This window comes from Myotis daubentonii, chromosome 17, assembly GCF_963259705.1.
Source record: "Myotis daubentonii chromosome 17, mMyoDau2.1, whole genome shotgun sequence".
Classification (NCBI taxonomy): domain Eukaryota; kingdom Metazoa; phylum Chordata; class Mammalia; order Chiroptera; family Vespertilionidae; genus Myotis; species Myotis daubentonii.
The window spans coordinates 18,530,596-18,552,838 of record NC_081856.1 but is presented as its reverse complement, the minus strand read 5'-3'; the positions used below and the strand labels follow the sequence as shown (position 1 = coordinate 18,552,838).

General features: G+C 43.3%; 1 protein-coding gene across 1 annotated transcript in view; it reads right to left on the bottom strand.

The window, feature by feature from the left end:
- CPA6 (carboxypeptidase A6) overlaps positions 1 to 20,314 on the bottom strand; it is a 194,816-nt gene extending 174,502 nt beyond the window's left edge. The window contains exon 1 of the mRNA XM_059672668.1: positions 20,001 to 20,314. Coding sequence (XP_059528651.1) covers positions 20,001 to 20,116 — 116 coding nt within the window. The 5' untranslated portion in view covers positions 20,117 to 20,314. The remainder of the gene's footprint in view (positions 1 to 20,000) is intronic.
- Between the last annotated feature and the right edge of the window lie 1,929 nt (positions 20,315 to 22,243).

The window sequence follows — 22,243 nt, the reverse complement described above, 5'->3', positions numbered from 1 at the left end:
TTTCCCAGGTGAGAAAATGATGGCCCTTCGCTATTGGGCCGAAACCAACACTAATGGGCGTGTAAGTCTTAGTCTTTAACTAGAGCAAATGTGAAAATGGCAGGGGAAAGATTATCATCTTGCCTACGCTGCCCTTATTTCAGGGGCATTTGGAGCATTTCGTCTTTATTTTCCCAATAAATGTTGGAAGAAAAGATATCAGGACACAATGATATACTGAAGACATGTAAACCAAACTGAATTCGGGTTTCCTCTCCCCTCATCTAGTTCTTATGATGTACATAATGACATAAAATTAAATCTCTTGTGTTGCCATAGCAGATCATTTTAATATTTCGGGGATAAAGGAATCTACCCTCACAAAATACCATTGCCACCGTCTCTTACCCACATCTTAGAAAGGTAAAAAGGAAAATAATCGACACAAACAACATCCCAAAGAAGTATGTCAACAATGCAAAGACTAGCACATTTCAAAAATAAGATGATACACATTACTCTCACACCTCCTATTTTTATTTAATAATAAGTCATGCACATTTCTCTAGGTCAGTAGGTGCTCATAAGTTATCCTTTGTAACAGTTTCATAATTGTCTATAGTATAGAGAGATAATATGTCAAGATTTCTCCAATCATTTCCTTAACGACAGGCTTTTAGCTTGCTTTTTAAAATTACTACAGACAGTGCTGCAATAAACATTGCAACACACATCCTAGTGCTTTTAGTTTGGCCTGGTATTTTCCAATGAATGGATTGCTCTGAACATGGGTTCCAAGATCTTAACTCATACTAGATTCTGCTGGATTATTTTTCAAGGAACGTGTAGCAATTTCATGTTTCTACCAGCACTGTACGAGAGTTCCAATTTCGTCTATACCCTCCCCAGCACTGAGCATTTTTAATCTTTTAAAGTTTTGCTGATCTGAAAGATGCCAAATGGCATTTTATTGCTTTAAAATGCATTTCCTTGTGTATGAAATACACCTTTTCATATATATTGGCTCTTTGCATGTCTTCTTTTGTGAATGACCCTCTAGGACAGTGATTCTCAACCTTTTGGCCCTTTAAATACAGTTCCTCATGTTGTGACCCAACCATAAAATTATTTTCGTTGCTACTTCATAACTGTAATGTTGCTACTGTTATGAATCGTAATGTAAATATCTGATATGCAGGATGATCTTAGGCGACCCCTGTGAAAGGGTCGTTCGACCGTCAAAGGGGTCGCGACCCACAGGTTGAGAACCGCTGCTCTCGGATAAAATTAAGTTATACTCTTCCTCACACCATGTAAAAAAAATAATTCCATATAGATTAAAGGCCTAAAGAAAAATACTACAAAACCAGAATAGCAAAACCCTACATTTTAGAACTTTAGTGGAAGAGTTATTTGACATTTTAAACATGACACATCTAAATTCCATGGAAATTAAGAATTTGAATTTTTAACCATTAAAATTGTTTATATTGTTTTTTGCCTTACAGACAAGTCAGAAGACACATGATAATTGGTTTTAAAAAAGCATGTGTTGTATATAATACAAAGATTAATTGCCCTGATATACGGTTCTCTCAAAAATTGATTCAAAAAAGGCAAAAGGAAAAAGAAAGCAAAAGAGAAATGGGCAAAGGATACATGCCCAGTGATACCTTTTCACTGTCACACCCTGCCCACGAAGCTTCTGGTGTTTAACATGTAGACGAAGTGCGTGTTTCCATCAGAGTATTGATAGAAGGTGTATCTCCTCCCTCATGACCTTCTCACATTCACATCCTTCTCTGCCTGTCGAGCCCCTTGGCATTTGGCTCTGATTTCCTCGTGGTGTATTGCCTTTGGTAAGCCTCACATACCCAATAATCACATCCGAATTTTCCTTTTGACATTTCCCTCCAACCTCCTCTTTCAATTCTTCAGCCAACTCACCAGCAGCCCAACTGCCTGCCTCTTGAAGCCAACAGCTAATACTCAGAAGGCTCTGTGCACACAGCAAAAGGCCCCACCCAGCTCCAATTCAGTATTTCAGGTGAGCCCTACAAGGGAAGGACCACAGCCAGGCCTAGAGTTTAGAAGCCAAGTTTAGGAAAGGCACCTGCATTGTTCTTACACACACCAGAATATAAAGCACTTGTATGTCACAGGAGCAGATGAGGAGCCGCTGAGATGATCCATGAGACACATCCAAGTGATAACAAGCAACGGGGCCAGGTTTTCTCTTAGAACCACAGAACTCAAAATCACCAGTGAGCAGTGGGAACATTGAGTATTACTCCTTTCTCGCTAGATGGAGAGAGCACATTTCTCACCAGCTCTCATCCACTATAATTACCATTCCCAGTAAGTGCATCATTCAAAGCCCTGCCTTAAATCACATTCCCAGAAAGCCCTCTCTTGTCTTAGACTCACCCCCTAATTTTCAGCTGCCAGTTCCTTCTGACTTGGTAGCACACTGTACGACTTCTTTATATCTTTAATCACAGTTGTAATTAACATCTGCCACCTTGACTTGAGCACAAACACAATGAAAGCAAGTACCACATCTATTTTGTGTACAATACTTAGCACAGTGCTAGGTACAAGCTGGTAATCACAAAACATTGAATGAATAAATGGAAATAAAAGTATCTTGCTTATTTATATCATGCCTGTTGTAAGAATCTGTGATTATTACTGTTTGTTCATTTGTGCATTGCTGATCTCCCTCATGAAAATATGGGCTTCTTAAGAATAAGGGGTTATTCCTCACCCTTTATATTCCTAACATCTGAAACAATGTGGACATATAAGTGCTCAATACAAATTTGATAAATACACAGATATAGGTCCCAGTATGTGCTATTGCTGGCTGGCTGGAACCTTGAGATAGTTGTCACCTCCATTTTCAAACCTCCATGATTGAATATTGTGAGCACTCCCAATCTCCATATATTTATTTTACATCATTTACAAATACTATTTGATGTACCAGCATATTATGTATATTATAAACATACAAAAATTAAAATCAGGATGTGATAAAAATAAGTGCTAGACACATAATATTTTTTGGAGCACCCTACTTTGGAGACCCATTTTTCTGAATGACAATGAGTCACCCCAAATTAAACTGCAATCAGCTACACAGCTGTCAAGCCAAATTTTTTCAATATTCTTTAACCAAAAGCCTCTGTTTTAAGACAAAATTCTCTTTAATCAAGGTTCTAGAATACACGAGAGGGAGGCAAAGAAAATAATTCGCAAGCAATTGAAAAGTGGTTTTCATTCTAAAGTTTTTTTTTCCCTTTTAGTTTTAAGGTTGAAATTACTAGTTAGGGAAAGAATCAAGCATCCATAGGTCATGGGTGATGTCTACCCCAAAGGTGAGAAGTTCAAAGTACTAACAGTCTAGTAAAAAGTAAGGATGAAGGATTTCACCTGGCAGTAGAGTGGTAGAAAATTTATGCAGACAAAGTTCCCTCTCAGTCCATCCCCACAGAGACAAGATGAAATAGCCCTAAGTCTTCTTTGGCAACTTAAAAGACATTCAACCTGACTAGGTTCTGATTGTCACTATTATGGCAGTTTACAAAGCAAATATTTTTCCCGAATATCTTTTCAAAATATAATGGGCTGGCTCAGGCTGGGGTAAATATATGTCAGAGTGGAATATATGTAAAAGCATAATGGATTCTCCTCCAGTTAGTTCAAATGCTTTTCCCTGACCCATTGTATTAACTTTTAAATGAAAATCCAAATACAGATTTAATCATACTGTGGTATTGAGACCACCAAGGGGTTTCTATTTGAAAACCCATCTTGTTAAATACACAGATCAGCACGATGCTGGTTGTTTCCGGTATTATTTTAAACTGAAAAGCCTTAAGCCCCTCTCCTGCGTTTTACAGAGTCCCCAGGATCTGCGTGACACGCGGCAAGGCAGCCGCTCTGGCCATTTAATGCTTCGTTGGAACACCCCAAATCTCATTTTTATTCAGAAATAAAAAATGAACATGCTGTTTTACTTTGTAGTCATTAGTTTGGCCCTGAGTGTTATATTTATTAAATTTACTGACTTTTGATTCTTATTTGCAATGCTTCTAAAGCAGTTTTGGCATAAGGCAGCACAGAAGACAAAGACAAAATCCTTGCTATAGAGTTGATTTGTTTTTGGTCAGGGTGGGGTGCGGGTGGGGACCGACACATGTTTCAAATTACTTTTCCTCGAAATATAAAAGTTATTTATGCCTCATTTAGAATGAGTAAATACAGAAAAAAAGTATAGCGAGAAAGAAAAATCTCTCTCATGCTATCACTTGGTCATAATAAATACTTACTATTTTGGAGCATTTTCCCCCTGGTATAGTAAACTATATCATATGTAAGAAATCAGAGTTACACTTGAGCTCTTACTTAATACAGCTCTGTATCCTGTTTTCTCCCCACTTCACACTGTACCTCAAGCATTAAAAATTATTTGTAAACATTTACAACGGGCACAAAGATTCCATAACATGCACTGTAATTAACCTTTCTCTTATTGTTGAGCATGTAGGTAGTTAGTGAAGTTTTGATTAAATAAATGGAAGGTGAACACCTTTCTCTGTGCACTCTAAACCTTTTCTCACCATTTCAGACAATTCTCTTAAGAAAGCTTCTTAGAAATACAACTATAGAAAATATTAATGCTGGGAATCACTTGCATTTATTGAGTTTTAAGTGTTAAGTTTTGTCCTAAGCACTTTGCATATATGAACTAATTCAGTATTAGTTCAATCTTACAGATGAGAAAACAGGCCCAGAGAGCTGGAACACTCTTTCCAAGGCCATAGACATCACCAGCAGCGCCTGGAGCCTGTGAGCAATGCTGAGGCCCCGGCCCTTCCCCAGCCCTCCAGGCTGCAAACTGATTCTGCATTGTTCACAAGATCCTCTGGTGATTCGTTTGCACATTAAGGATTTGAGAAGCTCTAACAATACACTCTGTAACCTTGGTAGATCTTTACTACTTTAGTGGAAAATCTGCATGTAAACTTACTAGCATCTCCAGAGCATGAAAAAAAAGTCCTTAATTAAAGCTTATGTTAGGCTCAACCATATGAATTTCTTGCTATCCTATATAATAAAAGCCTAATATGCAAATTGTCCCCTCAAGCAGGAGATCAACCTCTCGCTATGACATGCGCTGACCACCAGGGGGCGGCACAGACCATGGTGGGCGTCGGTAATGCTGCCCTGACAGCAGGCGGCAGTGGAGGCGCTGCTGGCCCTAAGTGGGACCATGGTGGGATGGTGGAGCAGATGAGTGGGCGGTGCCAGGCCAAGGCGAGTGCAAACAGGGGCTTGACTGCCTCGCAGATTGCCCTGCATATGGAGACCAGCAGCTGGCAGGCCCTGATTGCCCAATCGGGGCCAGGTCCCAGGCTGGGATGGGGAACTGGGGTGGGTGGCAGCGACCAACCTCCCACGGCTCCTGGGCAGGGGGCTGTGCCTCTCGCTGGCTACCTGGGGGCAGGGATGATGGGGACAGAGGTGCGGTGAGAATGCAGGGTGTCTGCCAGGCTCGCTCTCACTCCCCCTGGTATCCTCCCCTGGGATGCCAGGGCTCACACGCCAGGGAAGCCCCCACACTCAGGTGCCAGGCACTCGTGAGGAGCCTGCCCTGCACCCGCTTGGCCTTTTCCAGGTGAATCAGGCCACAGCCGCTGGGACCACAGGGGCCAGTCGGGCTTCCTGTGGGTTTGCACAGGAGCTGTTCTGTGAGGCCGGCCGGGAGAGAGCGTGCTGCCCACCCGGCTTCCATACCGTGCCACTGGGTGGTGCAGAGGCCCATGCTGCGCCCTCACCAGCGGTGTCCAGCCGCGCTCACCGCATCTCCATGTGGGGACTTGGGTGCTGTGACTCAGGAGGAGGGGGGCATGTGAGGGCTCGGGGGCCCAGGTGCTGCCCAGGGCCCAGAGATCAGCTGGGACCTGCCCTTCCATGCCAGACGCTCACACTTCGATCGCTGGCCAGGCCTAGGGACTGCACCCATGCACGAATTTCATGCACCGGGCCTCTACTTTTAGATGAAAAAAGTCAAATACTGGCAATTTATAGTGGTTCAATTTCAGTAGGTGGAGGGATAGCAATAATAAAACTTACAGGTATCTGCAGTCTGTGTAGAGATAGGATTTCAGAAAGAATAAGATGGGGTTCCTTCCCCCAACGAATATACAGTCAGGAAGAATAACAATGAAACAGGTAATTCAATTCAAAGTGATAAGCGCTACCTAAGAGCATTCTGAGATCTCAAGAGGAAGTTAAGTGATATTCTGGAAGACAAATGCTATGAAAGAAAACAATGATTTGCTTTTATTGATGGTAAGGAAGTTGGGCTTACATGCCTCAGCCAAATTATTAAAAATGGGCAGCCCTGTGAGCTGCTGGGAGTCTGATATAACAAACAGGTAAAGAATATAAGGTGTTCCAAAAAGTGTGGGAGATGTGACTTGCCACTTGACCTGTGAAAGCAAGGTGACAGTGTATCCTTGCTGAGGACAGCAGGTAAAGAAAATTACAGGTCTTGCCACTCAGGATGCACTATTCTCATGGGCCCCCGATTGGCCATATTTTTTTAAGTTGGATATTTTAAGGTTGGGTGAAATGAAGAGGTGGCTTCCCATTGTGCTACAAAATGGACAGTAGAATCTTAGGAGGAATTAATCCTCAAGGGTACAATATGTTTACCAGAGTGCTTAGTAACCTGTAAATAAATCATACAGTATGTGTAAGAGCACAAAGCCTTTGCTAAATATTTACCTTCTCCCCAGCATGTCCATTCTCAGGATATTATTCTTTCAAGTATTTGCAGTTTCCTGTTACAGAATGAGACTGGGTTATCGTGTTAATTTTGCATCGTCCCACTGGTTGGTTTGGAATGCTCAATTTTGAGGGAGGGGGTTGAATTGGCAGTAATTCCACTTCACCATTTTACCTTTTTCTTAAGATTTCTTTTCCGAGAAAGCACTAACCTACCACCAGTTGGGCCCATGGTGAGCTATTCATCTGTTAGTTAAATGATCTCCATGTAAGTTGCTTTTTCACATGCAAGAAAGACTTGTTGGTGGCAAGTCCTTTGGTGCTTCATATGTTTTCTTGAGAAACTATACATGTGTGTCACAACTGGAGAGTGAGCCTCCAACATTGGGACCTTCCCGTTGCTATTTCCTCAGGGTCCTCACGTGCCCTTCCTTCGTCCAAAGCTCCTTCGGTCAAGGCTTTCTGAGACTCAGCCTTTCTCACAGGAACCAACTGATTTTCACATAATTTCTGTCTGGATATCTACAGATTTTCTCCACGTTGCTGCCATGGAGAGCAGGCTGAGCTCCAATCATAAAAGGCTGTAAGTCTGAGGACACTTCAACCACATAGCACTGTATTTGATCACTTCTATCTGTACACATTTTTACCATTAGCTTATTTTAAAGGAAACTGCCCACATTTTCCAGGGCCATTCTGTTTCTGTGGCACCTGGAGCATATGTGGCGTTCTGACTAGGGGAACTGAGTATAGGAATTGCAAGCAAACCTGTGCTCTCACTGCACGAACACATCTAAAGAGTTAGAAAAGGATGAGCCAAATAGAAGAACATGGACAATAACGTTCTGAGAGGCCAATTGGAAGGCCTTTGGTTTGTAAAAATTATTCAAAGACGAGAGAAGATGGTAAACTCAACGAGAATTGATGATAAAGGAACGATTTATAATCTCAAATGAGTTCATATGTATTCTTTAGACTAGAGGATCAACAACAATGACCAAAGGCGAGGGTTACTTCTCTATATTTGGTAAAAGGCAATGGCCAATGAACATGTTGACCAGCTGGCGTCCATTCTGCTCTAGACAGGAAACAGCAGCTTAGGCTCAGCCTCAGAGATCTCCCCAACGCAGGGTGCTATTCAAAGCAATTTTAGGGGCCTGTGTAAGTAAAATATCTGAGACCGAATTTGGGTAATCATGTGAGTGATAACCAAAACACACTGAGCAGGGGGAAATAACATGAGAGGGGGGAGTATCATACTTAGGCAATTACTGGTGGCAGATCTAGGGGTCCCCATATTCTTCCTGCAGCCATAAGGGGCAAATGGTTTCTATTTCTCAGCACTTGTCATTAATAAGATCTAGTCTGGCAAAACTGCCTGCAAATGTTGGCAGTTGGATTCCTAACTTATCAGTTTCCTTCATAGCCTGCCTTCCTCCCTTCTTCCCTCTCTTCCATTGAAGGACTGTGAGAATACAGATAAGAATAAGATACAGCACCTTTCTCTCAACTTTCTTATAATCAGAAAGGAGAGAGAGGATGTGCACAACCATAACACCCAGCTGTATGTTGGACGCATGGTGGGCACTCAATAAATACTGTTAACAGAATGAATGAGATATTGTCTTGGAAAGAAAAGGCAGGATGAGGGACCTGTATAGTTTGAAATAGAGAGGATGGAAACCAAGATAACTCAGGTCAGATGCTGTTCTGCCTCCATCTTATCAGTAAAGCTACTTTGCTCTTATTAGTAACAGGTGTGGAGTTGGAAGGGCAGGTTAGGCAGGCTGGGGGCTTGAACTAATTGGAGAGTTTTTAGAAGTGATATTGTGGACAGCAAACTACAAGAACAAACTAAGCTTCTAGGAAATAAAACTTGAATGTGATGAAGGCACATTTTAGACAGAAAAGAAGGTAGACTAAATTTACTCCTCTAGGAAATGCCAAAGTGGTTTTCCTACCAGTTAATATATTAAGATGACCTTCCACTCCTCCTTAGCAAGTATTTTCCTCTGCTTCCATGTAGAGAGACTGGACTCCCCCATACCTGTCCTTCTTTTCTGCTCTGTAGGGCAGGGGCTGACAATCATTTTTCAACAGCAAATTTTTAACTACTCCAAATAGTTCGCTATTCAGGCTTGTCCCAAATGCCCCTAACCTTCCCCAATGTGTACCAACTTTGATGCCAAATACATTACTATCACATCATCATACACATATTACATACATTTCATGGAAATATGATTGTTTATAATAGGGCCCCAACCATATCTTATTACAAGTCTTACATCCTCATTACATTCACAAAAAGGAGCCTAGTAGACATTTGGGCAATTCACAAATCAATCTGAAAAGTAGATGGGGGAAATGAAAATATAGCCAATGAGGTCACGTGTACAAATGGTTGCAGATTCTGTAACCAGATGCTGATATGGTGATAAAATATGTGATCACGTAGAAGTTTCACCTTTTAGCAGTTGGCGATCTAAGACTAAAATGCTATAAAAGTATCAAGAAAACGAAGGTGGAAAAAGAGCAGGAAGAGGGTGTGTCGACCTAACATACTTACATTATCATTTTTTTGTTTTTGCCAGTTTAGGTCCTTGGATTAAAACATAAGCCCTCAGAAAGCAGACTCTGCCTCCCTTTCTACTTGAAGATTCTTAGCCCTACTTGGGATTAATAAATGATGGCCAGATAGTCATCACTGGTACTCCTGGTACTTGGTCAGGAGGATGGGAGGACTGGAAAGATAGAGGAGGAAATGGTACCTCCAGTTCTCAGGTAACTGACAGGAGGAGGGGGAGGGGAAGCCATTCATTTGGCTAAGAAGACACTTAGACATTTTCATAGATCTTTTACTTAATTCCCCAGGAAGACAGAAGGTAATGGAAAGGGAATCAATTTTGTAACAGGATGTGTCTACATGAGAGCCTTCCCAACTAACATTAGACATAATAATTTACTGAATATAATACCTGATATTATATTCCAATTTACAAAGTACTTTATCATTTCAGTCAATGCTAGAGAAATACAAATTATGGCAGCCTTTCCCTTATCCTCTTTCTTCCACTGCTGTTCCATTTCTGTCCTCGTTCATTTCATTTTGAGTTCCAGAAATTTTCTAACACAAATTTTCATAGTTAAGTATGTATTCTTTCTGCTTTCAATCCCAGCTTGGTTTCTCTATCAGTCAGGGTCCCAGGAGAAACAGAAATTTGCTCAGATGATGCAACTAAAGAGACTTTAACAAAGGAGCTATTTACAGAGATGTGGGCAAAGTAAGGGAACAGGCATGCTGTAGCACCCAGAGATGAGGGATTCCTGGGTCTGAAGGGATAAAAGAAGGGAGGCAATGACCTCCTAGAGAACAAAGAGAGCTGGCGCTTGGCAGCTTGTCCAGCAGGAGCCATTATTGTGGAGGCTAGTGGCTACTTTCAGAGCTGTCACTGAAACCAGGAGGGAGGGATAGGGAAGAAAGACCCTTACCTTTCTCTCTTCCTGCCCTTCATTCAACCGCCAGGTAAGGGAGCCAGACACAAGCCACAGAATTACAGCTCATAGGCACAGAGAAGAGAAAAGTAGAGAATGGTTTGGGGGATTTCTGACATCAACCTTGCTTGACTTGCATTTTGGCTTCCTAAGTGCTTATTTAAAGGTATAGCCTCACCCTTTTGTGGAATTGTACTAGACTGAATGATGAGAGTCCATGGTGGCATGTCTCAGGTAACATGTAGCATGAGGAAACATGTCATGATCCTTAAAAAAAATCACGGAGCTGGGTTCATGATTCCATTACAGACTCATCTCTACCATCAGCGGGACCCTCAGTAATGGTTGGTGATCCCTCTGAAGGTCCAAGTTATTTCCGTCAGGAACATTTTAAAATTAAATCATCTCTCCTGTTACTATGTCCCCTATTCACTATCTCTTCATGGGACCAGGACTTCTCCTCCTCCTTTACAGAGAAAAGAGAGGCCAGCTAGCTTTCTGTCTCTCCAGAGACCTAACTTCATCACTTCATCCCTCTCTCCTCTTTGTCTACAGTCTCTCCCTCTCTTCTTATTCCTACCACTTCCCAAGTATAGGAAAAACATGGCCATATTTTAAGACGTGGAAGCTAAATAACAAAACCCCTTTTCAAGTCACTACTGACCTGTATCAATACCCACCATTCATGAATAAGTTATTGAACTTATGATCTACACTCCTTGCTAATTTCCTTACAGCCCAGTCATTCCTCAGCTTACCATATTCTGGGTTTTACTCACCACACCAACAAAAGCACCACTGATAACATTGCAACTGATTTCTTAATGGCCAAACCAGTGGATACTACTTTGCAGTATTTGAAGTGACTGACTACTTCCTTCTTGGATCTTTTTTTCCAGGTTTTCTGATAATTCCTGGGTATCTTACTCTCTTTCTAGGTCTTTATACTAACTTCCTCTCTGGCTTTTCCTCTGTATTCAGTTTGAGACTCTCTATGTTTTTCACATAATGAGTGGCCCCTAGGTGATGCATCCTACACTCAACGTTTCAAGAAATTCTGTTTACAAATCAGTTACTGGAACCTTTTTCACAATCAATTAATATCTCTCTCTCTCTCTCTCTCTCTCTCTCTCTCTCTCTCTCTCTCTTTCTCTCTCTCTCTCTCTCTCTCTCTCTCGAGCTTCCAACCCATCTATTCAATTTATAGGCACCTAAAACTACATATTCAAACTACTTAACTTCTTGGCAAAGAGCTCAGTCCAGTTACTCAATTCTAAGTATCACTTTACACAATTTTCTCTTTTCTCTCTTCTTTGATTACCTAATTGTAGAAATCCTACCTCCTAAATATTTCTTTAATTGGTTACCTCCTTTCCCTTCAATTCTCACTGCAATATGCCAGGCTCTAATGCATATTAACATAGTCACCATAACATCCCAGTCTTCAGTCTTCTTGCCTTCAATCTTCAGCCCTCAAATCTTCCCTTTTCAATGGTGACAAATGAAATTTTCATTAAAAAACAAACAGACTAACTATTATCTCAATTCCCTGTTTAAAATTCACCATTAGCACTCTGTCACCTTGGGAGAAGTCAGAACTCCATGGGACATAGGTATGAAGCCTTACCTCCCCTCTCGTTACGCCCATCAAGAGAAATACCCTTTAGGTTAGCCATACTCAGTTGCTCCAATTTTCTAGACTTCACCAAGCTCTCTTACCTGAAGTTCTTTGCACATACAATATATTGCCTGTGTCTGGAAAGACTTAATTTAAATTCTACTTGTTTTTTTATGACTGAGATCAGGGCCATGTCCTTTGGGTATGAATAATTTAAAAGAAAAATGTAAAATACCTTGGCTATTTAAGAATCCACCTCAAATCCCTGTTTGTCTTTTAAGATTCATCTCACATCCAAGAAACCTTCTTTGACCTTCTCTCCACCCTTCAGTCTGGATTAAGTGACCCTCTCCTGCACTCACCCGGCACCAAGAGTATTCTCTGTGGGCACAGTGACCCCACAGTTGGAACTGTTGTTTACTTGCCTGAGTTACTCATTACGACTATGCACATGGACTGCTCTTTTATCTCAGTAGTCAGGCTTGTAGAGGGCCAGATACCTTACAAATATTTATAGAAATGAAATGAAATCCTTTCTCATTAAACACTTCTCAGCCTTGCCAATTCACTTTACTTCAATCCTGACAACTCTAGGGAATACGAAAGAGTAAGATGATTTCTGGACTTACCAAAGACACTTTTGTCAACTAGAAAGAATGCTGTGCACTCGACTGATCTGTGTTTTTTTCACCCCATCACCAGCTCTGTAAATCCCTTTACCTTTTTTGGAGTTCTTCTTCCTCATGTACTACATAAAGGGATTGGGCTGTGATTTTTAGTTTTGTCTCTTCCAGTTCTGACAGTCTAAGAAACCATTTACAGAATGAAAGCACACACCAACTTGAAGTGCAAAAATCTAAAAGCTTATTTGGGTGGATTATTTCTTCAGGAGAACCAACTGGAGGGGAGAAGGCATTGGTAATCATTAAATATCCGAGTGACCAGTGAGAGAGAGAGTTTGTTAGTGATTTCTCAGTATGCTTTCCCAGATCTGGCCCTCTGGCTAAAGACCATTATTATATTGTCTCCCTTGCAGCTAAGGCCATCTAACTGATTCTGGCCAGTAGGGAGTGATGCTTGATGCTCTGAAAGGAAAGAAGAATGACCATTCTTCCTTCTTGAGCGGTATTTGTGAGTTGAGTGTTGAGCATGGCAGAGATAGGCCAGAGGGAACCTCGTTCTCTGGCACTACCCAGAATACCTGCTCTGTATTTTTACATGAGAGAAAAATAAATTTATTGTTTAAGCTATTGAATTTTAGGGTTCTTTGTTTTATAGAAAAAAAGATAAAAGACAAAACAAAATAACCCTACAGTATTCTTAATAACATAGTAAAACATTTTTTTACATCTTAGTGTCTATTTTCAAAGTACAGTGAGTAAAAGAACGAAGATGGTAATTTTATTGACAAGAACCAGTCATTAAAAAGAAAAGAGAACCAGTTATTAGAAGTTTCCTTCAACCTTTAATAACATAATTAATTTTTCAAGGAAATTTACTATAGTTCCTAAAATGAGATCCTAAAGCTTTCTATTCTGTATTCCACTTTATCTTAGAGAAGTGAGGGCCCAGAGGCAGACTGGGAAGGCATTTACCGGGCAAAGCAAATTCTAATCCTACAAACCAGTTATCTACTGATTGATCATAATGAAGACTCTAAAACAAATCTCTGAAAGGGTTTTGTTTTCTGTTCAGTAATTCCACTTACAAAGACACAAAAACATGAAATGCTTTTGTAGCTCATACAATATGAGCTGTGAAGTTATGAAACATTAACAACCTTCATTGCTTTCCAAGGGTGGAAATCATTATGCTAATGGTATTACCCAGAAAGTATCCTGGCGCCATAAAATAAAGGCTCCATTATCAGATTGGGCTCCAAGGAGAGAGTGGCCCAGAAGCATTTGAAACCCTCCTGCTTCCGCTCGTTCAGCGGCAGGGGGATGCCGGTCCCCAGGGAGCACAGTCTGCGGTGACTTCAGGTCAGAGGAGGAGAGAGCTGCAGCTTGCACATCTGACAGGCAAAGCAGGAGGCCCCGACTCAGAGCACGCCACAGGGAAGAAAGCTTTTGTATAATCAACCGATAAACAATCAGTAATTAGGGGTTGCACTTCGAGCTAGTGCATAAAGAAAACGAAAAATATTCTACTGTGAATAAGGGCCAAGAGCAAAAAGGAACTTCCAGAAGGCACTGGGGAATGATTCCATTTACTATAAATGAACTGTGGTGGAAAGGTTCAATAGTGACCCAAGAAACTCCCCCCTCCCCACCAATATATCCTTCATAGTCCCTAATGCCCCAAATCTGTCTCTCACACCTTCCAACCTATTTTCATCATCGAGATGGCTTCTTTGTGCTTTAGGTCCTTAGTATGAATGGGGCCTGTCTGCTGTGCTTGTTAAAGATGAGCACTGCTGATGCTATTTCTCAGACCTGACCTCCCAGGGCTTTCAGGGCCAAGGAAGAGGGCAACAGAGGCAGGTGAATCAGAGGGTTTGATTATAGAGGCCTTGAAAGCCAGGCAGAGGATTCTGGATTTGATGGAGTTGGCAATAGGAAACCAAGTAGATCTTTGAGCCAGGAGTAACCCAACGAAGGTCTTATGTTAGTGAGAGCATTAGTATGAGAAAGAACTAGAGAAAAGTAGATTGGTTAGGAGAAAATTACTTTTTTGTTGTTGTTAATCCTCACCTAAGGATATTTTTTCCATTGATTTTTAAAGAAAAACATTTTTATTGATTTTAGAGAGGAAGAGAGAGACAGAATCATCAATGATGAGAAAGAATCATTGATTGGCTGCCTCCTGCACACCCCCTACTGGGGATCAAGCCTGAAACCCTGGTATGTGCCCTGACTGGGAATTGAACTGTGACTTCCTGGTTCATAGGTCGACACTCAATCATTGAGCCATACTGGCTGGGCTCCACTGATTTTTAGAGAGAGTGGAAGGGAAGGGGAGAGACATTGATGTGAGAGAGTCATCAATTGGTTGCCCCCTACACATGCCCCACCCTGGAATGGAGGTACATGCCCTTGACTAGAATCAAACCTGGGACCCTTCACTCCACAGCCTGACACTCTAACCACTGAAAAAACTGGCCAGGGCAAGGAGAAAATTACTTGAATCTAGGCTAAGATAAAGAAATCCTGAACATAACTAGTGACTATTAAAAGGGAGAGGAAAGAATGGGTCACTTTGCATAAGAATGGAAGGAACCAGAGATAGATTTGATCTTTAGTAATGAAATAAGGGGGTGGTTGAATGCTTGAAATAAAACTCATCAAAACAACAAAAACAGTAAAGAATAAGCCTAAACCCACAATTTCCTATCCAAATCACGACCCTTTTCAGACTGAAAGGGGACACTGCCAATTACTACATCTGGGACAGTGTTGGGCAAATGACAATGTATGGCCATCCTACCTGAAAAGAGCTTTAACTATCAACATGGAAGGTAGCTCCCAGATTCATACCACCAGCTCCAGGTTTCATAAAGTTCATTGTATTAAAAGGGAGTCACCATCAGAGGATAAAAGAATTACAAGCTGCTGTTGAGAGACAGCGGTCCAGCCAGAGCGGTAGGGTGGAAACACATGTGATGTCCCTGAACTTTGAATCTGATCTCCTGTCACTGTATCTCTCACAGTCCTCTTCTCTTCAATATGTCACATCCCAACTTGGGGCCTCTTTGCCTACAGGATTTTGAGGACCAAACAGTTTTAAAAAATCTTATTTCCGTTAAGTCTAATTTCTGAATATTTATATCCCGTTTCCATGGGTAACAAGGTAACCTGACAAATAACTGGGGTGTGTGGGATGGTAGCAAGTGAGAGACAGGGGTAGGCATGTGGCTACAGCATGGACACTGACTAATCAGAATTCACCAGCTGGTTGGCTGTAATCAGCCTGCACTCACCTATGGTCATGGGAAAAAGGCTGAGTCACTGGAGCTGCTCCCCTGAGAAGAGGAAGAAATTGCTCAGAGACATGAAAGGGGTCTTCTGGAATGCAGGGCTGGGTGAGGAAGGAGGTGGCGGGAAGCCTCACGGGCAGATCCATGTGGGTTCAAGTCCCTAGAAGCAGTGCTGGTGGCAGGCAGTCAGTGCTCTCTCCACCTCTAGCTGAGATGCAGCAGGTGAGGCCCTGGAAGGATTCCCACACCTCCCTCTTGGTTCATGGAGCTCTCCTGTTAATCCCACGATAGCCTGTCATCCATACAGCACTTACATGCTGTATGGTAAGGTTAGGTGTGGGGCTGGCTATTTTCTGTAATCTCTCAGAGGACATTGGCCCTGTTAACACTTTTAGCACAGAGTAGGCGTTCAAATACTTGTTGAATGAAGGCACACACTCACAGCCACTTTCTGTGTTGCTGTGTGTGTGTGTGTGTGTGTGTGTGTGTCTGACAATCTAAAGTTCCTTCATTTTCCATTTTTCCATCCCTGTGGTCTCTGCCTGCTTTTCTAATAATGATTTACCTTCAGTGACTCATCATCACCCTAGAGAAGGGACCAAGATTAAACTTCCAAGTTTATCTACACAATCTACTCCTTTCCTTTATTAACTGGAAAGGATCAGTTTCCCAAACAAGATTAAACATTCAGTTTTCCTTTTTTTAATGTTAACTATTTTTATTTGAGAGAGAGAGGGAGAAGGAGAGAGGGGGGAGAGAGGTGGGGGAGAGACTTGTTGTTCCACTTATTTATGCATTCATTGGTTGCCATCCTCTATGTGCCCTGACTAGGGATTGAAGCCAAAACCTTGTTGTATTGGGACAATGATCTAACCAACTGAGCTACTTGGCCAGGGCCTATTTAGTTTTCCTTAAAATCAATGGTTTTCCATACCTAAATGGGTGGCAGAGTGAGAAGTACTAGTTTGTGGAGTCAGGTGGAGCTGGGTTAGTTAGCACTGAACTTGGGTTACCCTGCCTGCACCTCATTTAGCCTATATTTACCATGGGGATACCAAAAACTGCATAAGGTTGTTGAGAAAATTATTATCTTTATAAATGTTTATGTAAATTATTAATAAGGATTAGTTATTTTACCACCCTGTTAAGTGTTTAGTAAGTGCCAACATCCTCACAAGAACTTGATGACGAAGGTTCTAATATCATCTCCATTGTCCCAGAGGTTCAGAGAGGTTCAGGAACTTGCCCAAGGTAACAGAGCTACGAAGTGTGGGAAAGCAGAAACTGAAACCCAGGCACTTGAACTTCAGAACTTATAAGCATTGTCACACTGACTCACATGAAAAAGGTACCAAATAAGTAGTTCTCAAAAAACCCTAGCCACTGTAAGTTCGCATTGGCAGAATGTATTGCTTTGTTGTCTTACATCTATCTTTTATCATCACTAAAAAGAAAATCGACCGTAATTGCACGTGATTGGGAATATCCTTATGTGTTTGCCCTCAGTATAGTAAATCACCAGGTCTGCTTCCAGGCACACGAGGAGGCGAGAGAAAGGCGAGGACAGTGCTGTGTGCCTGTGTCCACTCACTGACTGACGTTTGTTTATCCAGGAAATGTTTGACCTGCATTGGAGCCCTCTGACACTACAGGATCAATACATATTATTTCAAGTCAAGTTATTTCCCACATTTCGCTTACTTCTTTTTCTACGTATTTTGCACTGGATCTTAGCCAAAAGGCCGAGAAGTGATTTTTCTATGTATTTTAAATCTCCCCTCTAAATGTGTGATTTCATCTAGCTACCCAAAAAGGCATTAGCTTTTGTCAGATTTTCCTTGAGGTTTCTCTACAATTCTTCCCCCCGAGACACTTAGATTTGCAATTTACTGAGCATCCATTATCCAATTGATACTATACAACTGTCAGTTTGTGGAGAAGGAGGACTGAGCTGAAAGCTGCTCTCGGGGACATGCTGGTCTGCCCTCCGTGTTCTATTTTTCGTTCATGTGCAGAGGCCTGTGAATGATAATCCCATATTATTAGATTCAACCAAGACCTACAAAAGTATTTTTCATAAGACTGCAAGGAATAGGGCTGCTCCATAATTATTAGCAATAACACCGGAACAAATTATGTAAGGGATTAAAAATGAGGTGGTTTAGAACCGCAACAAAAATATTGCTAAATACTATTCCACTATGTCATCCCATCAGGTTCTGATTCACTGAGGACTAGGCCTGCAGAAAGCAGCTCCTGGGTAAATAAAGCAAAAAAAAAACACCTCCCAAATTTATGCATTTTCTTTGGTGATGAGAGAACAACAGCGGGTAAGTAAACCCCCCCCCACTTTGGAGGGTGAGTGTGCTCTGAAACGTGTCTTGTTTGGAGAAAACTCTAGGCTTCTACTGTGATGGACAGGTAAGCCTGCCTTCTTCACTTTCTCATGGTTGTATCGTTTTCGTCCCACTCCCAGATGCCTGGTAATTTATACATTGGGACTAACTTATTATGTAGCATAGCAGCCAAAGAGAAAATAGCAATTATTACTTGCATTGCAGAATAGGAAAGGTAGTGCAACTACCAGAGAGTCCCAGTGGCTGCGGATTCTAGAAGGAAGGGCGCCAACATCAGCCTCATTTCCTGGGAAAGTGCGCACACCTGCGCAGCTGAAGCGAGCCTGGTAACCAGTCATGGAGGAGTGCCACACGCTGGCATAATTACAGAGAGGGCCACGGCGAGCCGAGGAGTGAGGTCCTGTGTCACACGGCGCACCTACACCTGTGATATATGCTTATCATGTGGCCTGAGTCAGCTAGGACAGTCACAGTTCCTCTGCAACCTCAGCCTGTACCCTCAGTCATGAAACACGGGCCTCTTTCCCCAGAACTCCAAGGGCGGCGACAAATGACTGGACCCTGTGTGTCTAGGAGACCGAAAAGCAGCCCTCAGATGTTCACTCCTCTGTTTTTCCTGGGAACACTGCGGTGGAAAAATCTGGGATTGCATGACCATCATGGTCCCCATCGCAACCAACACCCCACCCCAGCCTCACCCCCTAAAACCGAGGGCAGGTTCTGAAAATGTCCCCTGGGAGCACTCAGTCCAGAGGGACTCCAAAGGCAGAGCCCAGGTTCTCCAGGAGAAGGCAAGCAGCTCTCTTTTCCGGGGTCACGCTTACACATGCTCTTTACACTACCCCTGGAAAGGGCAGCTTTGCTTTAGGACACTGGGTGCTCCCCAGTCATAATCCAGATCTACATGAAAGCTGTCCTCAACTGGTAATGATTGAGCCATAGTCGACGGCTTAAAAAAAGATTTAAGACACCGGTTTTCCTGCTCTGCAGAAAGGCATTGAACTAGAGGAGCTATTTAAGGTTTTGTGTGTTTTTTTTTCCAGCTCCAAAATGCAGGAATGCCATAATTTCCAGATTCAAAGAATGACCCCCTGCAAGTTCGAGCAAAGCACATGCTGTATGCCTGTCTTCCCAGCAAGCCTTCGGGACCATAGGACGTGCATAGCCGCCCACTGCTCTGTGCGCCCCGTGCCTCCTCATGAAAGGCACTTTCCACGCAAAGCACGCTGACCCACAGGGGGAACATGGATTGTTGTCCCCTTCTATGTTTCTCCCTTCGGGAAAACGCCCCTCATCTTACAGTTGGCTACTTTTCTTCTGCTTATTTTGAGTCGACTCATTTGCATCACGCAGATTTGGAAATCTTTCTAATGACCACGCTGAGAGCTAACAAGCATTAAAAAAAAAAAAAAAAGCACACAGTGCTTAAATGAATCGCCGGTGAGTTTCAACCCACTGCTCCCGCACACAGCGCTAAAGGGGAAGCTCTAGTTTTCAGGTCATAATTCACATGGTGCAGCAGCATCCTTCCCCCCCTTCCCGTACCCCCACCCCCGCCCCAGCATCCACCAAGGCAAATACTGCAAATGCTGCCCGCAGCTACAGCAAAGACAGAATGCCATTCACCATGGGTCCGCAGGGGAGGCTGGCACACTATGCAAAGTATGGGAAGCTAGACTCGCACCCTCCACATTCTCTCAGTGAGCTCAGCCAACGAGCTGGGGACTCACACACATTTTACTTTAGGTGGCCAGGAAAGTATTCAGGTTCACACAGAGACCACCAGCCCCCTCACCCAACTAAAAGCCGTGCAGGGCATCAGGGTTGCTGCACTTACCCGGCGTAGCGGTTGCTGTAGAGGTGGCTGTGCCCTGGTTGCAGGATCTTCAAAAAGATCAAGCAAAGAGGCAGAGAGACAGCTGTCTGGCTCCTGGGCTTCCCGAGGAACTTCATAGCGTTTCAGTGAGAGGAGCTGAAGTTCGTTCCAGCAGGCACCCGAGGCTGGAGGTGGCTCACAGCACCCCCTCCACGCGCCCAGGGTCTCTGAGAGGGGGTTGGGGGGAAGGCTTGGGAGTGAGCAAAATGTGACACTTCTTTCCAGCCACAGGATTAAAAAAAAAAAAAGTTTAAACGGCCGAGGAAGGAAAGTGGCTCTTCGGACTTGGTCTTGGGACAAGAGCAGCAGCATACACAGCCCAGCCCAGCCCCTGAGCCGGCTCCTTAACCAGGCTCTCCTGGAAGGGGCTGGGCCTCCCCCGTGCTGACTCACGGCAGGGGCTTGCTGGGTGCTGCTGCCTTGGGGAAACTCCTCTCTGGTTCTTTTTGTTGTTTGCTTTTTGCTTTCCATCTTCAGGCTCCTAACTTTTCTGGCCAGCCTTTCTTCTTCCATTACCCTCTACAGCAGAGGACCTGAACCTAATTGCAAACACTTTGTTTGAGGACGCGCTAAACATGCAGGCATAGAACATTCCAGGCTTAATGTTTTGATCTACCATGACAAATCTCTACGAATTCCACATCCTGAAATGCACAGTGGAGAGCCTTGTGTGTATGGGCGCAGGGGTAGGCTGGGCACCTGGATAGGAACAGCCAGCCTTGGTCCCGTGGTCATCTGTACCAGGAAGGGCTAGCTTCTCTCCTGGGCTCCAGAGAGCTCTTATGGTCCATCCACAGCGTCAGCACCCAGAGCCGCGGCTATTTCAGAGGTTCTCTTGGCGAACAGGAGGCCTCCAAGGGCTTTACCACCTTCTCTGCACATTTGGAATTACTTAGGGAGCCAGGCCATTTAAATCAGAATTCCCGGGCGTGGGAGCAGTCGTGTAAAGAGCTCCTCAGGTGTTCGAATGGTCGGTCACCACGCTGGTCTTGAGTGGGCTTCTCAAACTTGAACGTGCATGCGGATCACCTGGGGAGCTTGTGAAACCGCAGCTTCTGATGCAGTGGGCCGGGGCTGGGGCCCGAGATTCTGCACGCCTAACAAGCTTTCAGGTGCTGCTCATGCTGCTGGTCCTTCAGCCAAACTTGGAGAAGCAAGGTTTTACTTTAGAATGAGGGCAATTTTTCTTCTTCTCTCTCAAAAGTACGGGTGGAGGGCACCCTGGAGCAAACGATTTCCTTCTTGTTTTTCTAACGTTGGTAATGAAGAAGGCCTTTTTAGCCCCCACTTGCTCTTACCCAAATATATGAGAACACGTATTTGGAGGCACGTGCTTTGCTCCAGTAAATAAGAACAGTGTTATCTAGAGTGCCTCCTGTTATCGCCTGTGTCAAATCCTGATCATACCATGGAACAGAGTGTGAGCCAGCATCTATCACATTCACTCATGTACTTTTCAAAGTTCATGAAGAGTCGTGGCCAAGCACTCCTGTCCCTCCAGTATGATAGCCAGCGCACCTGTTTAGAAGAGAAGCACCAACTCCCTCCCCATGTTCTCCACCTGGAGGGCTGAACCAAACTCACAGGAGGTTGGTCCTTAACAGAGCCGAAATGATGTTCCCTTGAAATGAAACTCTAAGGACCAGGTTGTCTTCATCTACCCCTGGATTCGTTTAGTTCATCTCTTCCTGGAGTCCCCTCCCTAACACCCGCCATGCCCTCTACCGTGGAGCACACACAGCACATGGAGTTTAGGGGTTTGTCTGATTTCCTCACAAGGCTGCCTTCTCCTTGAATGCAGGAGTGTACCCCTTTCACCTTTGTGTGCACTTCCGTCTGTCTCCTAGGGGGAGCACCATGTTCACTGAAGGATAAAGAACAATGTTTGTTGAGTGAATGATAAACCTGGGAAGGGATTCATTCAACAAGCATGTACTCTGTGGCTTCTGTATCCAGAGAGAGGAAAGGACATCAGGGTGGCAGAGAGCTCTACAGATGTCTTTGAATAGTGGGAGTTCCCAGGTCTCTTGGTTTTATTTCTTGTTGGTTTATGTTGTTGTTTTCTTCTTCCTGACTTCATGGCCCAGTGCCTTCGTCTCTGTAAGCTGGCGAGGCTGCTCTGCAAGGCTCCCAGCGATGCTTCCTGAGGCTTTTTGATGAGACCAAGAAAGCCTACATAACAGCCAGTGAACTGTTGAAATAAG